Source organism: Chlorocebus sabaeus, chromosome 8, assembly GCF_047675955.1.
Source record: "Chlorocebus sabaeus isolate Y175 chromosome 8, mChlSab1.0.hap1, whole genome shotgun sequence".
Lineage (NCBI taxonomy): Eukaryota > Metazoa > Chordata > Mammalia > Primates > Cercopithecidae > Chlorocebus > Chlorocebus sabaeus.
In genome coordinates this window covers 119,337,255-119,361,687 of record NC_132911.1, presented here as the reverse complement: position 1 = coordinate 119,361,687, position 24,433 = coordinate 119,337,255, and the positions used below count along the sequence as shown (strand labels likewise).

Below are 24,433 nucleotides of genomic sequence, written 5' to 3'. Positions count from 1 at the left end.
AAAAATTTCCAAAAGACTTTCAGAGGGTGTGAATGATAGTGATTTTCTGTCATTTTTGTCATTTAAACACAGTTCTCTTATTATTTTTTTGCTTAGCAATAAATGAGTCAATAGGTCCATCTGTATGTTTCTGTTTGTATTCATATCGTATATATGACTATTATGTATGTATATAGTGTTTTTAATAAGTGAATGTGTGTATATATATGTTTTCTTTTGTTTTTTTTTTGAGACAGGGTCTTGCTGTGTTGCCTAGGCTGGTGTGCTGTGGTGCAATCATAGCGCCCTGTAGCCTTGAACTCTTGGGTCAAGGGCTCTTCCAGCCTCAGCCTCCTAAATAGCTGGGACTACAGGCATAAGCCATCATGCCTGGCTAATTTTCTAATTTTTTGTAAAGACGGAGTCTTGCTATATTTTCTAGGCTGGTCCTGAACTCCTGGCCTCAAGGAATTCTTCCCATCTCAGTCCCCCAAAGTGCTGGGATTATACATATATTGTAGACTTTGGAAATTAGGAAAACTGAAAAAGGAGTTTTGTTTTGTGTTTGAGACGGAGTCTCACTCTGTCGCTCAGGCTGGAGCGCAGTGGTGCAATCTAGGCTTACTGCAACCCCCGCCTCCCAGGTTCAAGTGATTCTCCTGCCTCAGCCTCCCTAGTACCTGAGGCTACAGGCATGCGCCATCATGCTCAGCTAATTTTTTGTATTTTTAGTAGAGATGGAGTTTCACCATGTTGGCCAGGGTGGCCTCGAACTCCTGACCTCAGGTGATCTACCCACCCTGGCCTCCCAAATGAAAATGGAGTTTTCATTTCCATGTCACAGTTGTTTTTCAATATAGATCTTCAGTGACGGGAAGCCATTGCTATAGGCTGGTAATTTGATAACCCATTTTGAAATGTATTTATTGAGCTCATTGTAATTCAGTGTGCCTCTGGTGAAAGGCGTGGGATGGTATAGATTGAAAGAATAATCTGTGGTTGTTCCCTACAGAGACCCTGCTGCCCCTTTTTGGACAGTCATCTTTTAACCTGGCACCCACTAGTGTATTTGCTAAAACGGAGTATTCCAAAATTTAAATGATGTCACATTTGAAAGCAATGCCAAGAAACAATGCGGCAGTTTCTAAATTTTGTGAAGCTGAAATCCCTGGTTACAAGAAAGAGTACATGTCACAGATGAGTAGTTAGTAATGACTTCAGTTTAGCAGGAAAAGAGCAATTCCCATATGCTGATTCTGGTCTCATAACAAAGAATGTTATAGAAAGATTGCACAGTATTTAACAAGCTGTGAGTTAATGTGACAGTGTCGGTGTATCTAGTTCCAGAAGGATAATCACTGTACCATATTTCTTCAAAAATATTTTAAGTTATATTCCAAAACAGAAAACTTGATACATATGAATCCAGACTGTTCCCTGCAACACCTCCCCACCCCCAAGTCAGGTAGTAAAATCAGGTTTAAGCAATTGAATTGCTTCCGACATGCTGGCTCCTAAATACCTGAATAAATGTAAAAGTTCTATTGTCAGACTCTGAACCTCAGAGGCTTCCCTGTTATATAAGGGAGAGTGGGTGTAAATGAGAGTGTTGCATGTTGAACTGTAATTATCCAAAACTTAGTTTTCAATACTTGAGTTTACCTCTAACCAATAGCCTCTCCTAATTTGAACGTAGACTACGTCCTTCAACGCTTACGGAAACTTTAGGAGTTGAGAAAATGAGGTAAAGTTGTATTGCTTTCAGTCCTTTGGAACACATACTCCTACTGTAGGTATGTTAGTTACCAGCAATTCATTTCCAGGGTTTTTCCCAAAGACCTGCTGTTTTATGCATGTTCATATTAGCACTATGATTTGCTTATTCCTGTGAACATGAACGACAATGACAGATAGCACTTTTGAACAGTAGACCTGTGTCTTTTAAAAGCCTAAAACTCCATGCTCATCATTTTGTCGCTGCAAAGATTCCTAAAGGCAGGCATGGGGAGGCATTGTAGAATAGGGAGAGGATGTTATTTCCTTCAGTGTTTTAAGGAAATGCATGTTTTCCATCATGAAAGAAAAGATAATCATTATCAAATTCAGAGGATATTGTTTTATCATTCCCGTAATGAACTTGTGTCTCTTTTATCAATTAACATGTAGATGGATATTAGGAAAAACCAGGTTCAGGTAGAAAGAGGTACATAAAATTAATAATTCTTCATGAGGAATTTCTGCAAAGTGCCTTTTATAGAGTTTTTTTCCTTGGAAATTTTTGAAATTATCAAGTATAAAGTTGATGCTTAAATTATGTTTTAATGTTTCTTAAGACTTTCTCTGGATTCAGATTATGGAATTAAGGTGTTTTGATACTATGAAAGTATGTGTTGCTAATACTGTAACATACTGTACATTTACTATACTGTCAATAATATATGTAACTACTACTGAGTATTGACTACTTTAAGAAGTTAAGGTCTCTCAGTTTGTCAAAAGAGACATTAGTCTTATATCGAGTGTCCTCATGAAGTGACATAAGCAGGCAATCGACATTCTACTACCACTTTTTGACTTTTTATTTATTTATTTATTTATTTATTTTTGAGATGGGGTCTTACTCTGTTGCCCAAGCTAGAGTGCAGTGGCACTATCTCAGCTCACTGCAACCTCTGCCTCCCAGGCTCAAGCAATCCTCCTGTCTCAGTCTCTGGAGTACCTGGAACTACAGGCATGTGCCACCATGCCCGGCTAATTTTGTTTTGTAGAGATTGGGTTTCACCATGTTACACAGGCTGGTCTCCAACTCCTGAACTCAAGTGGTCCACCAACTTGGCCTTCCAAGTGCTGGGATTACAGACATGAACCACCACGCCCGGCCACTATTTGATTTATACTGTATTTTTAGTGTACAAGCTGTTTAAGAGAAACATTGATCTTAAAGCCTAAGAGTCAGTGACTTTGAAAAGTGAAAACAAGGGAAATCTGGTCAAATTTCCTTTTATCCTTCCACCCAAAATTGTTTGGCTGCCTGCATTTTGTAATCATGTAATGATTGACTGCTGGACATTGTGGCTCACGACTGTAATCCCAGCGCTCTGGAAGGCCAAGGTGGCAGGATGGCTTGAGCCTAAGAGTTTGAGACCAGCCTAAGCAACACAGGGAGACCTCATCTCTACAAAAATATATAAAATTCAGTTAACCCGGAATGGTAGTACATGCCTATTGTCCCAGATACTTGGGAGGCTGAAGCAGGAGAATTGCTTGAGTCTGGAAGGTCAAGGCTGCAATGAGCCATGATCATGCCACTGTACTCTAGCTGGGACAACAGAGCAAGACCCTGTTTCAAAAATAAATAAATAAATAGATAAATAGATAAATAAATAAATATCATATAGTGTTTGAATTTACCTGTGCAGAAAGTACCTTTTTCTCCCAATGGATGCTGGTGTCTTCTTCAGTATATATAGAGTGGCCACTTCGTGTGCTACCTGTTAGCAGTTTATAGTCTAATGGGGGAAGGATAGGAGGAATAAAAGAAATTATAGCACATTGCATTTACTGTCTATTTCAGTGTGCATTATCTTATTCATTTAATTTGTACTCTCTTTTCTGTTTATTCACTTAAAAAAAAACTTTGTAAAATAGGCCAGTTATACATATTATTGTGGGAATTAAGAAAGTGAAGATGTGAGTAAGCTCAAAGAAGAGGGTAAAAACCCAGCCAAAACCACTATTGGTTTTGGTTATTGTGCTTGCATAATCCTTTGAATCTGTGTCTTTTCTGAGTGTATGTGTAAAATTGTGCGTAAGTGTGTGTAGTTCTCTCTGTATCCTGTCCAACTTTGGCAAAGGGGTAGTTTTGCCAGGATTTGCTTTTGGAGCTACAAGGAGATCTCTGCCCACACCTTTTTCGTGAGGTCAGTTACCTCACATTTGAGAACAACGTCAATTTTTTTGGCCTTAAAGGCAGTGTTGGCTTGTGCCTAAATGTACCTTCATGACCTTAACACAAATTCACAAATCAAACTCTTTTTTTCATTGCACTCATGTCTTGGGGCTCTCCACGGCAGAGTCTTAGCGGAATTGTTTTGGAATAGACACAAAGATTACTAACCTCTGTGGAAAAGTACCCTGACTTTATAGCGTTCCTACTTCAAAAACAAACTCCGTCTGGAAGGCGAGTCACTGGGAGACTTGAGTGATTACGAGGGAGATTTGGTGTAAAATGGAATTTTAGATCAACCTTTAGCACCTAAATCTGAGGTCTGTCAAGTCTCTGTTTTTATAGATCTGACTTGAAATAAAGAGGTGTGTTCTGTTGTAGCCTTCCTGGCCCTTATTTTAGCTACTGATTTACATGGGATGTACTAGTGGGGATCATAATTGAGTTTTAACCAAGTTCTGGGAAAGCTCCCAGTGGGACTGGGAAAATCTGGCTCATTTTGGAAAACCTATATTTTATGTTTTTAAATAATTTGGAAAACCTGATAAAATGCTGCAGGGGTAAGAACTTAAGAATTATAATGGATCAGGATAAACGGGGCTAGAATAAAACACTAAGTACAGTCAGGCAGTCCATGGAAACAAACAGATGGGTGTTAAGAGCTAAGTTAGTGAGTTGATCAGCTCTATTTTTGTCTTTTCAGTAAGTTTCATGAAGCTTGTTCAGTAAACATGAATAACTTCAATAAGTTCATGCAGCAAATATTCATTAAGCAGCACCTACTCATTTATGGGATACCGTACTAAGGTGTGAGAATATCAATATGAATGACAACAAAAGAACACTGTCCAGGCAAGAATACAAATACCAGATAAATAAAATATTGATAGTCATAACCCCATTATAGCTATATAAAGATGATCATAGCACATAAATTATGGAAAAATCCAGTATCGTTAATGTCTCACATGTGTATATCAGTCAGCCCGTCTTTTTATCTGAACCTGTGCGATATTTCTGAAGTTTTAAAAATTCCACTTCCTTTTATGATCAGAGTTGAAGATTTATTTTGAAACCCGTAACTTTTCTTCATTTTCTATCTTTCCCTTCTTCAGTCTACACGTCACACCACATCTAGTTTAGTTTTCCTGATCTCTTCTTTCTAGAAACTTCAAGTGGCTTCCTGCTTTCTGCAAGTAGTCCAGCGTCATCAACTGGGATTCAAGATTCTATCTTATTAACCTTGGCAACCACGTCTTCCATGTGAGCCGTTTGTTTTAAACCTAGATTCTTCTCTGTTTCTTGGCATATGTTAATATTGTTAGCAACCTTTTGTTTCTTTTACTCCTGTTTGCTGGAATCCCCTTTTCTGTCCCCTGTAGCTGTGCAATTCTTATTTCTCTCTCGGGATAATCTTCACTCGCATCTCTATTAACTGTTTCCTCTGCCATTGACCACATTGGTTATTTTATTATGAATGAAAGAAATAATAGAAATATTAATAAAAGATAGCAAACTATTAGTACTTACTGATTACTTTTTTTTTTTTTTGACAGAGTCTCACTCTGTTGCCCAGGCTGGAGTGTGGTGGTACAATCTCAGCTCACTGCAACCTCCATCTCCCGGGTTCAAGTGATTCTCCTGCCTCAGGCTCCCAAGTAGCTGAGATTACAGGCACCCACCACCACACCCAGCTAATTTTTGTATTTTTAGGAGAGACGGGGTTTCACCATGTTGGCCAGGCTGGTCTTGAACTCCTGGCCTCAAGCTATCCTCCCTCCTCGGGCTCCCAAAGTGTTGGGGTTACAGACGTGAGTCACCATGCCAGTCAAGTACTTAACTGATTACTTTCAAGGGAATTTACTGTTTGCACTGCTCATTTTGGCGCTAAATCATGTCTCTTCCTGTATTATTACTGAAATGTTTAATGTGAGCCTTGTTTCTTTAACAAAGGTAGCTAGCTTCTTAGAGAGCAATAATTTTCTCTTCGAATTTAAACATATTGTATGCCCAATAAATACAGTTATGAATAAATTAATTGTGTGTATGACATTTGGTGTTGCATTGGTACTTTATTTTCCAGCCTGATAGACAAGAGTGACTTTTAAAACCATCAATGCCTCTGCATCTGTGACACAGTAAACAGGAACCCTATTGAAAATTAAATGTGTCATCTTGTGCTTCATAGCCAGACTATTAAGCTTTTAGGAAGAGATCAATTTAAAATAAATGATATGTATGTACATATATGTTAATATGTAAAATATAGAATATAATGATTATATTTACGTGGTTGTATTTAATTCCTGATAATTAAAAAAAACAGGACTATTGGCATTATCTTATCAGACAATGAAAAAATGCGTCAAAATCAGAGACAATATTTTAAATAAAAAATTTATGTCATTTTAGTAATGCTTTTTTACTTGACATGATTATGTAGAAAAACTATCCATAATCCAGTAGTAAACGTTTTGTATGAAAACTTGATCTAAACTTTTGTGAATACATATGATACATTATTATCTAATATTTTCAGGAAAACAGAAATTTTCGACAGTATTTATGTGCTAATCTTTTATTTCATAGAATTGAAAAAATTAACCAAACACCACAGAAATTGCTAATACCACTGAACTTCTCTCAGTTCCCTTAAGAAGCCACATTCTTCATCCAGGCCTTTCCCAGGTCGTCTGCTGTTTCTTCTGTTGGAATCACTCAATCCTCTTTTCACCTTGCCAGTTTTTCCTATCCTAGTTTGTGTTCTTCCTTTTTACCCCCAGACCCCTTGTTGTTATACCAAACTGGCATCAGTCACTGCTCTTCCTTGTTTCTTTCTTTCTTTTCTTCAGGTGGACTATAACCTCACTCAGGGTAAGTTTCTTCTCTGCCTTGTTCACGGTTGTATCCTCAACACCTTACTCAACACTTTACTCAATGCCTGACACATAGTTGGCCCTCAGAAACTATGTTGAATGAATAAATGTTACGTGAGTTTTGACTTATGAGCATCAGTTATCATATCACTTGGTCGGTTTGTAATATTTGCCCCAAAATAGGATTTAGTGCTAAATGAGTGCTGATGCCAGCAGATACCTTTGACCTTGGTTTCTGGGAAAAAAAAAAAATCTTGTATCAGCTTGTTTGGATAATTATTTGCAGAGTTTTCGAGAAAGGGAAGTGATAGATGCCCAAATAAATAAAGTATAGAACTTTTGACATGACTAACTTTATTCGAACTTATTGCATCAAAGACTATAGCAGTCATCTCTCAAGCAGTATTCTGGCTGTCAGAAAATATTCTTGAACAGTGCTATCTTTAACTGGTTAGCACTCTTCGAAGTATTTCATGTGGTTTTTTCACTGTTCATACCCTGGACTACATGTATTACCTGCCAGAGTCCATCTATTATTTTAGCTCATTTGGACTACATTGGTGATTCTTCATGAAGGAGAATTCCACTTTTATTTCAGTAAACCAGGGCAGGATATTTTGGGACCTACAACAACCTGTCTTTTCTTTCCTTTTTTCTTTTCCTCTTTTTTTTTTTTTTTTTTTTTTTTTAACCTAGGAAGATGGTAAACACTTAGTAGGCTGCAATTGTCTTTCTTAATGACTGCCATAATGTCTCACACTTAATATAACTTGTTCTATTTTGATGTTAAAACAGGGCATTCTTAATGTTACAACGAGATTAAAAGTACTGTTTGGTATTCTCATGATATGTTAAGTCATTTAAATAACAGTATTGTTATTTAACATGATATGTTAAGTCATTTAAGTAACAGTTAAATAACAGTTAAATAACAGTATTGTATTTTCTGAATAGCACCCTGAATAGCACCCTGGTTTGTAGGCTCAGTAAACATGGTGTCATTAGCAGGTATAAAGATGGTGGTAATACCACCAGATACCAGTACTGTTTAGGTGAAATCTGTAATAATTTGCTTTTGAAATAATCATGTAAGACTGTTACTATGAAATGCTGTTTTGCAAAAAGTTCAAAGGACTAATGGACATGATTAATTTTAAATAATGCTATAGAGTGCTACTTTTTCCCTGGATAATATGTTGCTGCTTTCACACACATCCTTTTCTATCCATGTGTAGGCTTATTTCCTGTAGAGAGCAGTAAAGCATGTAAAGCATTAATCATGCTTTGACTTCTAGAACATGTAAAGCATTTGTAGACTGGGGATCGGTCAACTAATTCTTACTTTGCTTGAACCCAAAGTTCTCAAGCTTGTTTAGGTGACTGTCGTCTTGGACTTTGTGGTTCTGTCTGAGAAACTCCATGGAATAGTGTTAAATTATCATATCATACAAAGATGGGGTAAATTATGTACAATAAAATGTGATTGTATTATATCAGTGTGTACCTACAAAACAAAGACTAAATGCCACATGAAACAGTTTTTTAAGGAATAAGATTTTCCAGTTTTCTTGTTAAAACATTTGTGTGCTGCCTTTTTTTTTTTTTTTGGTTAGTTACTAGTACACATTAGAAGCCTTTTGACACTAGAAGCCAAAGTCTTAAGAAAATATTAACCAGGTATAAAGTTTAAAACTGATGGCATTTTACCTATTAACTTATCTTTTTTATGCAAAATAAGAAACCACTCATCATTATTCTGTTAGTGAGATGGGATACCTCGGTCTGCTGGTATTACATAGATTTACAGCAACCACCTTAGATGAAGGTAGAATCTAGCACACACTTCATTTAAACACAACGTTTATTCAGCCTTATAAAAATATTCAGAATTTTAGATACATGAATTCTCTGGAAAAAAACACAGTTTTGTTTTATTTGCTCTCTTTCATCTGTTCCCTCATGTCTTCTTGGGTAAGCAGTTACCTTAACCCCCTTTCAGTTCCAGTTTCCTCATTTGTCAAATAGGACTACTAAATAACTAGCAGGCTTTTGGTGAAAACCAAGTGGGGAAATTACGTGAGCCAGTAAGCAAATGGCTGGTACATAATAAGTACTCAAGAAATGTTAGTTCTCTTCCACCTTTACGTAGCTTGTCTTTGTCATATAATCAAGATAGTGCATCCTCATGGAACATTTAATATCTACAGATGTATGTCTGTGTTTGCCTTTCCACCACCACCACCACCACCACCGGCAGAATCACATACAGAGTTATTTTTCTCTCTTCTGTTTCCCTGTCTCTGATTATCTTCACCCCTGTTAGGGTGTCTGTTGCTTTCTGCTCTTGTGTTTGCCCTTCATCTCTCTTTTCAAACTCCTCACCCTTTGAAATCCCATTTGTTCAGAACATTTTATTTTCTCTTCAATTTCTCTTCTCTTCCTTCTTTTACCACCTGTTTGCCTGCTAGAGCACATCCTGACCCTTTCTCCCCTGTAATTCAGCCTGAGGCGTTAATGACCCATTCCACTCCATTGGATTGCTTGATTTGCTCATCAAAATATTGCAGCTCAAAGGTTTCTTGTCAATGTATTACTCCATGCTCTCTGCAGAGCAACTGCTGTTTCCCTGAAAAATCGCACACACACTCTTAAACTCTAGCTGAAAAGTGCACAGATCTTAAGTCTGTAGCTCAATGGATTATTAAAAAACAAATACACCTGTGTAACTATCACTCATGTCAAGAAATACAATGTTGCCAGTACTCTAGAAGCCCTTTGTGCTCCTCCTGATCTCTCTCCCTCAGTCACTCTCCTGACTGCTAAACACATTAGATATTTCTACTTGTTTTTGAACTTTGCAAGTGTTTGTATACATTGAAAGCATATGCTGGTTTGTGCCTGGCATGTCACAATCAGCATCATGTTTGTAAAATTCATTCATGTTGTATATAGTTTGTTCATTTATATTGTAGCATAATATTCTGTTGTATGAACAGGTATTGTATTTTATAATCATATACCACAACTTTAAAAACTCTATTCTACTGCTGTTACAGATTTAGGTTGTTTCCAGTTTGAGAAATTCAGGAAGTAATACTGTGAGAATTGGGGTGTGTGTGTGTGTGTGTGTGTGTGTATACACGCATTTTAAAATTAAACTTCTGGTTTTGTGTCCTTCTGAATGTTTTAAGTTTCTTAGAGTCTAATCCAGATGTTTGAGGCTTTTCTGTATTCTTTTTATGTTCCAGGCTGTTCTCTTAAAAGATAAACTATTTATTTTTTATGTATTATGCTACTTGTACAGTATATTTTGAATTTTGGAATGTTGCAGAATACGGAATGAAAAATTTGTAAATAAAACATATATATACAAATGCATATATTTGTAGTAAACATATATTTAATAAACCTATTACATACCATATGATATTCATGTATAAAAGATACATAATCATCCAAATATATAAACATACAAATTCATTTTACTGATTACTATACCCTTATTATAGAATTATCACTATATAGAGACTGTGCCAATTTTTAATGAACTTTCCTCTGTGTAATCAGTCTACAGATATTTTTGATGTGTAAAGTTATACAAACATTTATGGAATCCAAATCAAACCAACATGGTTGTGATTTACCATTAAAAAAGTAAATTCAATAGTTCTTATTTCTCATGACTTGTGCATTTCTTGATCTGTGCCTATGGATCTAGAGCTATGATATCTGATTCTTTTTTCAGCCTAAATAAGGAGAAAATTAATGCCTTGATTCCCTGGATGTCTTGATTTGGTTTGTTATGTTGTTGCTGAGACAACTTTAGCATTTTTTCTAGCTGTTAGTTTCCTGAGCCTATTTAATATCAAGAGATTCAGACTTTCCTTGAAGACAAAAGCAATATGTAGAAATTTTCAAGTGTGTCAACATCCATCTATCCATCCATCCAATAAGAATAAGTGCCTACTGTGCCATAGGCCTGTCACTGTGAGGAAGGACATAATAGTATCACTTGGCTTTTTAGAAACTTGCATGTCCCTTGTGCCAATAATCCCTTATACTTTATTCCTCTGCAATAGTCACCATCAGAGTCTGCCAGTGCTAATGATGGAAATGAGCCTCAGGTGTGTTGCCCCTGGAACAAGTTTGCGATCACTGATGAGATGTAGCTATGTATATATATAAAATTATTATATATCCATATTTTGGTTACTATCCCATAGATGACTGGATATCTATTATTTTGAATTAACAATAATAATATAACTCATAATATATTTTCTGGTTTGAAGGGTTTCACAGTCTAGACCAGTAGCCTAAAACATAAACACATAATTTCGTGTGAAGTGGCAAGTACCTCAAGAGAAGATATGCATAAGGTGCCACGTGACAGTGGAGAAGACTATGTTTTGCTTATGAAAATTGTAGAGGGCTTTGTAGAAGTGAATCCATTTTAGAGACATGTAGTTTGGTAATGTTGGTGATGTGTTAGGCATTATGAGGCAGATTCAAAAGTTAGGATAATCTGGTAGTCTGTGAGAATATTGGGAAGATTGTATATTCATTTACTTGACATAACTATAGAGGCAGACAAATATGTCTGATAGCAGCCTTTGTAACATGGCATCTTGTAGATTATGTTCTCTTGTAAGTTTCTTAAAATGTTACCACTTTTTGCATTGGTTAACTGTTGTTATAGTGTTTATGAGAAATGCATTGGGAAATGCAGTGGTCTTTAGATTCCTTCAGACTCAGCTTGATCATGTGCTAGGTCTGTGTCTAGGCAAGTGACTTAACTTCTCCATGTCTTAGCTGCATTATCTGTAAACTGTGAATGATAATAGCACTTAAAGAATGGTTCATCCAAATTAAAATCAAATGAGATAATGCGCTCTTGGCACAGTTCCTGGCTTGTGTAATAAGAACACAAAATATTTTTGTTATTAGCTAAAAATTCAGGTTAGAATATGTATCAACATTGAAGATCATAGGCCTTAAAAAAATCTACCTCTGACTTTTGGTTTCTTTCAACATCCAATTAAACTCTGAAATAATTATTTGTAAAATACCTGAATCTGGAATTATATATGTGTATGTATATGTGTGTGTGTGTGTGTGTGTGTGTATTCCCTTACTCTGTTATGACAGGTGTCCACAACAAAATTGATGGAGAAATTACTAATTGGGGTGCAGATGGTGAAAATCTTTTCTAAAGGTCTGTGTGTGTGTCTGTGTATGCTTAGATTCTTAAGTTTATATTGAATTTGAAAGTGAAGATTGACTAGATTGCCTATACAAAATACTTAACAAGTGAGCTAATTTCTGCCTGAATTCTCTAGTACTACTCTTGTATATCACGTCACGGTTCTTCCTTTCATATGTGAATGTGTAAAATAGAGGCTGTGTGGGATGGGTCCAGAAGGAACTCGTGGTCATCCTCTCAGGCTTGAATCTCACCAGTCTATCTGGCTTTGTGTTTACAATTAATTTAAGATTAATCACCTGTTTCAGATTTACTTTGACATCTGCCTAACTTATTTTTTATTTTATTTCTTCTTTCTGATCTTTTGTTTTAATCTTTGGGGGTAAGATAATGCAATAATGATAAAATTCAAAAGCCCATAAAGCTATGGGATCTGCTTGGGATTTTCAAGGGTGAGATAGGGTCTGTACTAGACATGTGGTTACTGATTGTGACCCCAGGCATTGGTTTTCTGTCCTTCATTGTTAGGACAGGTGGATCTGGGGACACAGACTAAGTGGAGTGGGGAAGAAAGGATTTATTAATAACCAGGGAGGAGCATGTGGGTTAGATCTGAGTTACCTGCAAGCATTTGAGAACTACCGATTGTAACTATATGAACTGAAGATGCGTCAGTGCAATCCTGGGTCTTTCTACGTTCCATATTTAATTAAAAGCCTTTGCCGTATCTTGGTTCCTGACTCAATTTTAATCAGATAAAATTTAAGTTATTATAAAATAATGACAAATTTAGCATACAAGGTTTTAAATTGATCACAGTAGCTGGACAGCATTGGCAACAACAATTGTAAAAGTAGAGCTTCTTTATGCAGTGATATCTGTATAATCGATTTAGCTCAAAGACAACATTGAGTTTATATCCACATATGTTTATGAATGTATAATTTTGACACCTGGGATTTTATTGTACATAGATGTTTTATCCGTTCCCTTTTTAAAATCCAATGTTCTATCTGTAGTGCTCTTCATACACATTCTTTCAAAAAAATTCTGATTCTAAATCTTTAATCATGATATACCTTGATCTTCTTTTAATATAGATAGCTCTTCTCGAGGAAAAAAACCAAAAAAACAAAAACAAATTCTTCAGAATAGCCCACGTCATAACAAAACATCTTAGTCTTTTTGCCAAATTAATGAAGGAATACTGTTTTTTTCTTTTTTCCTTAACTATGCATGCTTTAAAATCTTGGTTAAATTTCTTCCTTGAACATTACTGTCTTAAGAGTGGCCTTTCCCACTGTGTTCAGCAGAACATTAGTTCTGTTGGCTAAATGGCGCTATGTGACATAAAGTCAAATGAGATTGGGAAATTTCAGTCCAAATTGAGCAGATGTCACCCTCTGCAATCCCTAGGACTTCTTAGAGCTGTAATCGCTAATGTACATTGTGGATCTCTGGGAGGGATATGTATTATACAGTTTCCATTAAACTTAATTTGACCAAGGAATCTCCTTTCATTTTCTTTTTTTTGAAGCTAATATTATGGGAAGAGTGTAGAGATAAGTCTTGGGTTTCTTGTCGTCTATGCTTAAACAGTTACCATATTAAAATCCCAGGCAGAGCTTAGCTAAACTTGTGGTGAACATGGCAGAATGTTCTGAAATACCATAATGTGTCTTCAAAAATGTTCTTATAGTTGAAGCTTTCTAAGCCTGTTACTTATCCAACTCCAAATTATGAACGGATTCTATGTTTACTTTTTTCACCCATACATAAAGCTTTTCATATCCTAGAAGTCAGGAAAAAGTGATTTAATCTTACCATGAGAAGTTGCTTCCAAGTGTGTGTATATATATATACACACACACACGCACACACACACACACATATATATATATATATATATATATATTTATTTTAAGATCAGTTTTCTTTGGAAAATTTCTCCGTACTTAACAAAAGAGAGAAAATGACTCCTCTGTGTGTGTGTGTGTGTGTGTGTGTGTGTGTGTGTGTAATTTGTTTTTGTCAGACGGAAAAATGATGCTAATTAGGTTAAAATAAGTATTTGGCACTAAATAGGGTGGTATCTAAACCAAATTTTGTATTTTGTACCAAATTTCTAAATCCTTTTTGTTGCCTGAATGGATTAGCTGGTTCATTGTAATGTTTGTGTTATCTGTTGGATATGTCTATGGTTGTCCTTAGTCCATTAGATGAGTGCAGGCCATTTAAGCTGCTCCCTGTGGTACAGTAGGGGTGAACATAGTGCTTTGTGAGTTATTTCCTAGTTTCATGAGGAAGAACTATTGCATATGGAGGCACAAACTTACTTCCCTTCATTTTAGAGATACACACACATGCATATGCACGCATACAGAGTACATTACAGGTGTAAGTTCTCAGTATGTCTTCACAACATCATTTTTAATCTTATATTAGATTTGGCACTTTTAATACTACTAGTAGTAGTATTAAATACTGAATATACTTTGCTGAATATACTTGGCTTACTGGTGCTGTGAAGACAACGAGCATTCTAATTGCAGTATGTTATCTTTGTGGTAAGTGTCTATTAGATTCACTACACTGTATATGTGTGTCAGTTTACCAAATGGATTTGCAGTGATTGACACAGATTTCTTAAGGGAGAACTAAGAAAGCTGTTAGTTATATTGGTGGATTGAGTTAATAATTGAGATTTTCTTTTCTATTGATTAACAGGTTGGAAAACAGAGAAAAGCAACATTAATACATTAAAAAATTAAACTACCTTTACTATTCAGTGATAGTTTTCACCAATTGCTGGGAACATAGTCAAAGGCATTCCTACAAAGCACAGCACTCATTATTTTTGTTATGAGTGAAAATCTAATTTACATACAATAAAATGTCAATTCACATCATAACCATCAAGATAAATAGAAACATTTATACTCTTCGATGAGCTACTCATTTTGAACTTAAGTGCTGTGCTTGGCTCTTTGCCCAGAGACCAGTTGAAATATTCTAAGTTTAACAGACAAGTAGGGATGAAGTTGGAACTGACTTGTGTGCAAATGTAAAGTCAGATTGGCCTGTGTGAATCAACGGGAAACAAATGGTAACATTTCTCAATTTGCACAGTGAAATTGTGATCTTATTCAAATCAGGGATTTCAATACGTTTGCCTCTCACCAGTTATGAAAGGAAAAATAATCAATTCCCCTTGCTCTTTGAGACTCCATGATGTATTATTGCTCTTTTAGTTTCCCTAGTTAGTGAAATAGGTGCATTCTTTTTTTTTTTTTTTTTTTCAAATATATCCTACAGTGTCATTGTGACTATAGCCTAAAGTCTTTGAAAAAATAGTTTTGTAATTTTCTTATAAAAGTACAATGGTTAATGAATTTTTTTCTCTAACATGTATTTGGATATAGGAAGATTCATTTAGGCAAATAGAACATTATTACTTACTTACCACACTATCTCCTTTTACTTAGACAAGTGCATTTGAAATGAGATATTTAAAATCTAGAGAACATAGCAAGATGAAATAAAAGCCTAATAAAATGTGTTTGGGCTAGCATCAAAACCTTTGAAATAGGATATCTAAATAGTGTGCATTTTATCTCAGAGGGCTTTCGGTTAGTTCTAGTGTCCAGATGACTATTAATGGGCTTTTGTGCTCTGAAGCGTATGCTAATAGAAGTGATCATTTTGGATTAGTTTGATGTGAATTAATAAGAGATTTATTTGGTGGAAGTTGTTTGAAGGTGATGACATTTAAAACTCAACAAGATTTAAGAAGTTCAAAAATACTTTTAAAAAATTTGGGAACAGTCAATTCAGAGAGAGCAAATTAAATAGAAATGGATAGGAAAGAACAGGATCTGACATTGAGTTTACGAAGTTTGAAGCAGTTTACAAAAAAAGCGATCTACCATTGAAGTATTGCCCTGGAATTTGAAGAAACAGAAAACATCTAAACTTCTTCAGTGATTCTTGGGTTTGTGAATTGGATAAACAATGTTCTCTTGCATTTTATAGTTCACTTAAGCAATCTGATTTTGATCTGTATATATGGAGTAGACAGGATTCAAGTGTTTTTTTTTTTTTCCCCCTAAACCAATGAGCAAACACATATGTTCTTTCAAAACTGAACTGTATATGTTGTTCATATGGAAGCTATCTAGTTTGCTCTAGGCCCAAGATTTGACCCTCCTTTTATTTTGCTATCACTTGCTTAATTCTTTAAATTCTTTGTGGGGCCTTTTGATCAAAAGAAACATTTTTTTCTTTCTTTTATGTTTTTTTTTTTTAAATAAAAGCTACATGAAATGTGTAATTAATAACTCAGTACTCTTATGCTGGTGATACAAGCAAACGTGGAAGAAAACATATTTATTAAGGCAAAGACCATGATGACTTTTCTTTTTGTGTTAAGCTTTGTTTTTAAACAGTTGAGAAGTTTTATAAGCTGGAAAAACAAAAGGAACATGTCATCTGGCATATGTTATGAAAATAAGAACTGATACTTATAATTAAAAATTATATGCAACAAGATTTGAAACTGAGGTCCAATTACAGGATCTTGCCCTCCTGCTTTTTCAGAGTCTTGTTCAGAATGTAATGTGTGTGTGTACATATATATGCACACACATATATGTATATGAAATTATATTTGGAAAGATACTCAAAAGTGTCAGTTTTCCTTGAGAATAGGAGTTGCTTATAGTCATTTTCTTTTTAAATATATCTCTCTTAAATTAATGACAATTAATAAAATTAAAGTCATCTTGCTTAGTGTGTTTGGCATATAACTGAGGTTGGATATATTTACTGAATGAATGAATATTGGGGGAAGTGAGAAACTGAGGCAAAGATAGGCTTCAGTGGTATTTAGACCACCCTTAGTAGTTGGTGTTTTACTCTTCTATAGTCTTTCAATGCAATTGGGCAAACTTTACTCTTCTATAGTCTTTCAGTGCAATTGGGCAAACTTTTTAAAGGTAAAACTGAAGTGCCATTAACCGGAACCACTGTAGAGTCACAGAGGTGGGGGAGTTTTAGAAATAATTTATTCAAATTCCCTTATTGTACAGGTAAAAAGAGAGACTCAGAGAAGCAAAAGGACTTGCCCTTGATCACATGAGCAGCTGATTTAAATCAGGTGTAGAGACTGGATATGCAATTTCCATACCATTTTTACTCAGGTTTTAATTCTTTACTTTGCTTAGGGTCCAGATACTACAAAGAATATAAAATTTGTAAAATTTACACCTCTTACCTTCAAAGAGTTTCTAATCTAATGGAAATAAATTTTAGTTCATCTGCATTGAGCTGATGTGTGATCTAAGATCTGTTTTTAAATTACTGTGATAGTTGATTTCTTTAGTTGAATAATTTATTTGATTATCTGTTGCAAGGTTGGTTGGAGTAAGAATATATCATTAAATGTAGGCATGTATATATTTATATGTAATATATGTAATATAACTAAATCACTAGTGGTTAATTTACAGTATCTAGGTAATGATAGAAAACTCAAATCCCTTTGCCTGTGAAGGTGCCCTCTTGAGAACATCAGTCAGTCTTCTATGGGAGAAGATTTTTTTTCTTATGTATTTAAGCATTTTAAATAGTGTGATAAAATAGTTATCAGAATTATTTTTAAGCTCGAATGCTGATTATTTCTACACCATAAATCTGTCTAAATTATATGGTAACAGAAATAATGCACTCCTATTTTTATAAAAGTAAACACATTTTCTAAGAAAGCAAAGAAAGCATTTAGATTTGTTTTATTTAGAAGGAAATATGGTTAATTAAAAGTAGAAATTTGTAATTTTTACAGATGGAATGTCTTATATCTCAGCAATGAAAATTAATACAAATAGAGTATTTTTGGAAAGCTACATATATTTTTAACCTGCCTAAATATTTTGGCACATAATATACATTCTCATTATATGGGCTGTTCAGGTGGAGAGTAATGTAAATGTAGGCCTGCTCCCTACTACTTAGCCCCAGAGGTCAATTTTTAATCTCACAATTAAATAGAGGACTTAAAATAGCAATTTTGAGCTTTGCAGTTCTCCTTTAAATTCTTCACCTCCTCTTTTTCAACTTCACTTTTAGCCCATTATCTAAAATGGCAATTCATAGTGGACTTACTCTAATGGGCATTTTGAACTTTTCTGGGGGTAGGGTAGTCTGCATCAAGGATACTGCTATGTAGTAGGGTGATAAAGATTAAAATAGAGTTGCCAAACCTAATGACTGTGTTCATTGTTGTGATTACATATTTTAATTGCTTTAAGATTTTCCCTTTAAAAGCATTTGCTGGTGTTTACAAATTAAGATCTTTTACCCCCACCCCATTGTAGGTAAGTATTATGGTTATTAGGGTTGACGGGGTTTTAGAGGTTGAATAATTTCACCAACATCACAGTCTGTTATGAAGATGACTTATGTCCTATAACCCTTTTATATCATGTTCCTCCTTCTCTTGTTGCTTTTTTAAAACCCAAGGGAGGGAGAGGATCTTGCTCAAGATCTGCTCATGCTTTTATATCTTTCAGGCAGCCTATGATGCTGGCATATTAATATATTTTAGGTGTGATACATGAAAATGTGTTTACATCATTTAGGAAGGAAAATTTTTTTTTTTGCTTTGTTTTGCAGATGTACAGATCAGCTCTCAAAATGTCCTGTGTCTTCCGAGCGTCTTCTAAGACAATTGCATTAGCCTCCTGCTAGTTGACTAATAGAATTAATAATTGTAAAAAGCACTCTAAAGCCACATGCCTTATGAAGTCAATGCTGGGTATGATTTTACAAGTATGTGATCTATTTTTTCAAGTGAAAATGTTAACTGGAAAAGTTCTTGGCACACAGTAAAACATCGTGCAATCTGTTATTTGTCTTAGAGATAATAACTTGAGGGTGGCTATAGTCTTATGGTATCTAACTTATGACTTGCTAGGGGAGTTTCTTCCACTTAGAAGTATGACAGATGTGCTTATATTTACATAATCTGTCACTCCGAAAAATTATGATGATATAATTCCAGTAAAATTATTTTTTCTATAACTACTTCAAAGTATAGTCAACTAAATTAAGCACACTTTTTTTTTTTTTTTTTTTTTTTTTTTAACAGCAACTAAAGAGCATGCCCCTGCACCCACAACAGAAAATAAAACCCAAACGACCTTTCGGATATTTCTTTGAAGTTTTAGCAGTTTAACAGTCTTTGCAATGTGTATTATTAAGGACTCTATTCAGCATAAGGAGTCGTGAGTCATAAGTGTTCTAAGTATCTGTTCTTGGGTAGAAGGAGGAACTTAAATTTTAGAAAGATGATAATTTAATTAAGTCATATTTTCTCCCAGCCACTAAAGATGCTGGTTGAGTAGTCTTTAAACTATGACCCATTATATATCTTCAATGTAACAATAAATCAACTAGATCTAAAGCTTCTTCTTGTTTTGAAAAGTAAGTTAATTTTTAAAATACTAATGTATTTGGATCTATTCACTTTTAAGTATTTTATCTTGGTTCCCTTGCTATTTAAAATGTTACCATTTTCCTAATCACTCACCCTGGCGTTAACATATGCATAAACCATTTTCTCTCCATTTTGACGGAAGGATAATCTTAATGAATTAGATTATTTCTTCCTCATTTCTTCGTGAGTCCTGTCTTTTGATATAGAATTTTTAATTTTTTTGTGTGTAACCTTATTCATTTCATTTAGGTGATTCAGTGTTAGATTGTAGTCATCTTAAGAAGAAACGGTTAAAATACAAATGATACAGTTATTTAGTAAGGGAAGATTATATTGTAATAGTTAGTGAAGACATTTTGTGTAATGGAAAAAATTAACAATCAGGAAATTCTGGAGGGAATGGTAAGAGAAGTTGTATCAAGCCTTCACAATTTTATGTGTAGGAATATCTGATTACAACCTAAAATATCCTTTTCTGTAGACCAAGTTAAAACCGTGCATAGGGCCGGGCGCGGTGGCTCAAGCCTGTAATCCCAGCACTTTGGGAGGCTGAGACGGGCGGATCACGAGGTCAGGAGATCGAGACCATCCTGGCTAACACAGTGAAACCCCGTCTCTACTAAAAAATACAGAAAACTAGCCGGGCGAGGTGGCGAGTGCCTGTAGTCCCAGCTACTCGGGAGGCTGAGGCAGGAGAATGGCGTAAACCCGGGAGGCTGAGCTTGCAGTGAGCTGAGATCCGGCCACTGCACTCCAGCCTGGGAGACAGAGCCAGACTCCATCTCAAAAAAAAAAAAAAAACCGTGCATAGTTTGCTTAAACTTATATTTTAAATGATAACTAATTTTTTCAGGTTGCCCATTTAGTCTTTTCCCCCCCATTTTCCCTTTATTGACTACTAGTAAAATTGCCCTTCGGTTTTCTGTGTATTTTCACACATTCCCAGGGCTTCTTTAGTCACTTCTGGCAAAAGAATACAGGACTCCTACAAGGTTGACGTAACACATAAGACATTGAAATGCAAACATTAAAAAAAAATAGTTGACCAGTGTTTCCTTTTTTAACAGTGGTCATCAGGCTTCGTTAATTTTAGGGCCTAACAGAATAACACCAAGATGAGAAGCTCATAGTCCTCTTCCTCCCTCCAGAAATCAGGCACATTTACATTGCCTCAACACAACCACTTTTACTTGAAACTTCACTCTTTCATCCTGTATATGTGTATTTTGTTCCAGGAGAAAGCTTCTGTAGATATTTGGCAAATAACATTATTGATATGTAAGAACAGTGTACTTTCTTTCTTTTTTTTTTTGCTTGTTTTTGTTTTTATTTTGTTTTAGATGGATTTTCACTCTTGTTGCCCAGGCTGGAGTGCAATGGCATGATCTTGGCTCACTGCAACCTCTGCCTCCTGGGTTCTAGCAATTCTCCTGCCTCAGCCTCCCGAGTAGCTGGGATTACAGGAGTGCACCACCACACCTAGCTAATTTTTGTATTTTTTGTAGAGACAGGATTTTCTCATGTTGGCCAGCTGGTCTCGAACTCCTGACCTCAGGTGACCCACCCACTGTGACCTCCCAAAGTGCTAGGATTACAGGCGTGAGCCCCTGCGCTTGGCCCAGTGTACTTTCTTAAGTACCATTATACTATTTTTGACATTCACTGTGGCACATTTTTACTTTGTAAATGATTCTTTATACTCTAGTGCACTATCGTTGTTCAGTGATTCATATAAAAATTTTGCATGACCAGCTTTTCAGAAGCAAAGGTAAACCTGTATATCCAAAGCTAGTGTGGTACTTCAGTACTTGAAGAAATTATAGATGAAAATGACTAAACTATGTTATTTGGATTTTCTCAGCACATTTTGGATAATCGTGGTATAACTAACTGTTAGTCCTTATGGCGAAGTCAGCTAACAAAGAAGTCTTATTTAATCAGAATGTCACAGGTGGAATTTTCCAAGAGACATTTGGGGTGATGACTTACGCCGCACTCGACAGCTCTTTAAGCTGAGTGATTAAGAAACAGCAGCCATGGAACCCAGTCTTCGACCAGCCTTTGTTAATGTGTTCTTTAATTGACACTACGTAAATTATTTCTTAGTTTATTTTATATTCTTAGAGTTCTGACTCATTCTACTCCAGCAGAAGAATTTGTTCCAGTATTCTTTTGACCTCAGTCACTGATGTCACTAACTTAACTTGAGAGACATGGTTGAGCTAATGTGTAAAGGTGAACCATAGGAAACTGCTAATATTTTACTGTTTTGAGCGACGCAAGGACAATATCATATGGTTCAGCTTAATATTCTTTCTTAGTCAGTTTCCAGTGCACTCCCGGTGGTGGAACAGGTACTGTTTTCACCAGGCTGCGTATGGGACACCCAGAGCTTATTAGGTTCCCCAACATGCTGGACAGAATCCTAGGAAAACCTGATCCAACCACTGTGATGTGTACCAGGTCTTTCTTCTGACTTTCAGGCAAGCTCCAAATGTGGCTTAAAGAAATTTGGTGGTAGGTCAGAGCTGGAATGTTTGTCATCCTCCACTTCCTGAAAGTGATGAGGCAGTTTTCACTCTGTTTATAACATAGCTGTTTCTGTCTTTTTGACAATGAAGAAATTTTTTTTGAAACTATATTTACATCCCAGTTACACAGGGTAACAATATCGAATTCCAATTTATGTTATTCAGGTATACATATACGTACCGTATAAATAAACACGTGATGTATTCCATAAACACACACATATATTTTATAAACACAATGTGTACATGTTATATATAATATAGACCATTTATAAATATATAAGCATGTATATATATTGTTAGCTACACTTGAAGGAAGAAACTGGACAAAAATATATTTTTAGGAAAGAATAAGTAATAGGAAGGGTAAACCTAGTAATAAAAATCCTTCATTATTCATAAAACAACCTTAAAATAATAAATGAGCCACTCTTGGTTACAAAAGTAATTCTAAATGTAAATTGTTTGTTTTAGTCTCAACTTTTTGCTATTTTTAGAACTGATTTTTTTTTCCTAGAGGAAGCATTTGATTATGGCCCTTAAAAAACTTGCATAAGTAAAATATTCCAGATACAATTATATCTCTGTAACTTTCAAATAACACTGTATCTGCCTTTTCCCTGTATCTTTGCAGATATGGTCCGGAAAAAGAACCCCCCTCTGAGAAACGTTGCGAGTGAAGGCGAGGGCCAGATCCTGGAGCCTATAGGTACAGAAAGCAAGGTATCTGGAAAGAACAAAGAATTTTCTGCAGATCAGATGTCAGAAAACACGGATCAGAGTGATGCTGCAGAACTAAATCATAAGGAGGAGCATAGCTTGCATGTTCAAGATCCATCTTCTAGCAGTAAGAAGGACTTGAAAAGCGCAGTCCTGAGTGAGAAGGCTGGCTTCAATTATGAAAGCCCCAGTAAGGGAGGAAACCTTCCCTCCTTTCCGCATGATGAGGTGACAGACAGAAATATGTTGGCTTTCTCATGTCCAGCTGCTGGGGGAGTCTGTGAGCCCTTGAAGTCTCCTCAAAGAGCAGAGGCAGATGACCCTCAAGATATGGCCTGCACCCCCTCAGGGGACTCAGTGGAGACAAAGGAAGATCAGAAGATGTCACCAAAGGCTACGGAGGAAACAGGGCAAGCACAGAGTGGTCAAGCCAATTGTCAAGGTTTGAGCCCAGTTTCAGTGGCCTCAAAAAACCCACAAGTGCCTTCAGATGGGGGTGTAAGACTGAATAAATCCAAAACTGACTTACTGGTGAATGACAACCCAGACCCGGCACCTCTGTCTCCAGAGCTTCAGGACTTTAAATGCAATATCTGTGGATATGGTTACTATGGCAATGACCCCACAGATCTGATTAAGCACTTCCGAAAGTATCACTTAGGACTGCATAACCGCACCAGGCAGGATGCTGAGCTGGACAGCAAAATCTTGGCCCTTCATAACATGGTGCAGTTCAGCCATTCCAAAGACTTCCAGAAGGTCAACCGTTCTGTGTTTTCTGGTGTGCTGCAGGACATCAATTCTTCAAGGCCTGTTTTACTAAATGGGACCTATGATGTGCAGGTTTGTACTTTGTATTGTCTCTTTGTACAGAAAGAGTTATTAGAAATGAAATGTGAATTCTTATATACGTGTTAAAACCAAGGTCCCAGTAGCAGACAGGTAGCCCGCTAGATCTAGCAGAAGAGATGGACATACTCCATAGCTACTTCATTACAAGTATATTCAGAGTTGTCTAAAGGCAACTTTTAGCCTCTTATTGTGGAATACAATCCTAGCATCTTTTTTGATTTGGGAAAGTCTTTTCATGGCATTAGCTAAGCTTCACAATTCTGGACATTTTTCATGGTAATTTGATGTTTTCACAGTCTTCCAAAAATGTTACTAATCTTTATGGTTGTACATGATAATAATTCATGCCTTGTTCCAGCTTTAGATTATAAGGCTTTTGCTATAATCTTTCTTTCAGTGAGGATATTTCTTGTCTCTTGGATTAGGATTTGATTTTATATTCATCCTGATGGGTCATATTGATGGTTGCAGAGATACTCCTGAAAAGGCAAAATAATTGCAAATGAAAACTGGGATATAACATTTTACATTGATTAGAAAGAAGTAAATGTGATTTTAAGTATTAGGGACACCAGAATGACCTTGGTAGGGGCCAATAAAGCATTCCGTTCTGCATTTAAGGAAAATGACAATAATTTATGAAAGCATTTAGTAATAATTTAGATTTGTCCTTTCATTAAAAAGAGCCTACCTTTTTGATCTATCTTTCTGTCTCTAGTTTATGGCATATGTGAAATGGAAAAAAGCAACTGTTACCATTTTGAATAGAATGAAACATGGAACTGAGTCTAAATAAATGTATACATTTAATTTTAGTAATTTTAGCATAGTCAG

At 35.7% G+C, this 24,433-nt stretch overlaps 1 protein-coding gene across 6 annotated transcripts in view; it reads left to right on the top strand.

The window, feature by feature from the left end:
• TRPS1 (transcriptional repressor GATA binding 1) overlaps positions 1-24,433 on the top strand; it is a 260,386-nt gene that overhangs the window by 27,286 nt on the left and 208,667 nt on the right. For 3 of the 6 annotated variants that reach the window (XM_008001399.3, XM_008001397.3, XM_073018320.1), the window contains exons 2-3: positions 18,674-18,829; positions 22,662-23,590. In XM_008001399.3, the coding sequence (XP_007999590.2) occupies positions 18,793-18,829; positions 22,662-23,590 (966 nt within the window). In that variant the 5' untranslated portion in view covers positions 18,674-18,792. The remainder of the gene's footprint in view (positions 1-18,673; positions 18,830-22,661; positions 23,591-24,433) is intronic. The other 3 variants (XM_008001403.3, XM_008001402.3, XM_073018321.1) reach the window with 2 other exon arrangements.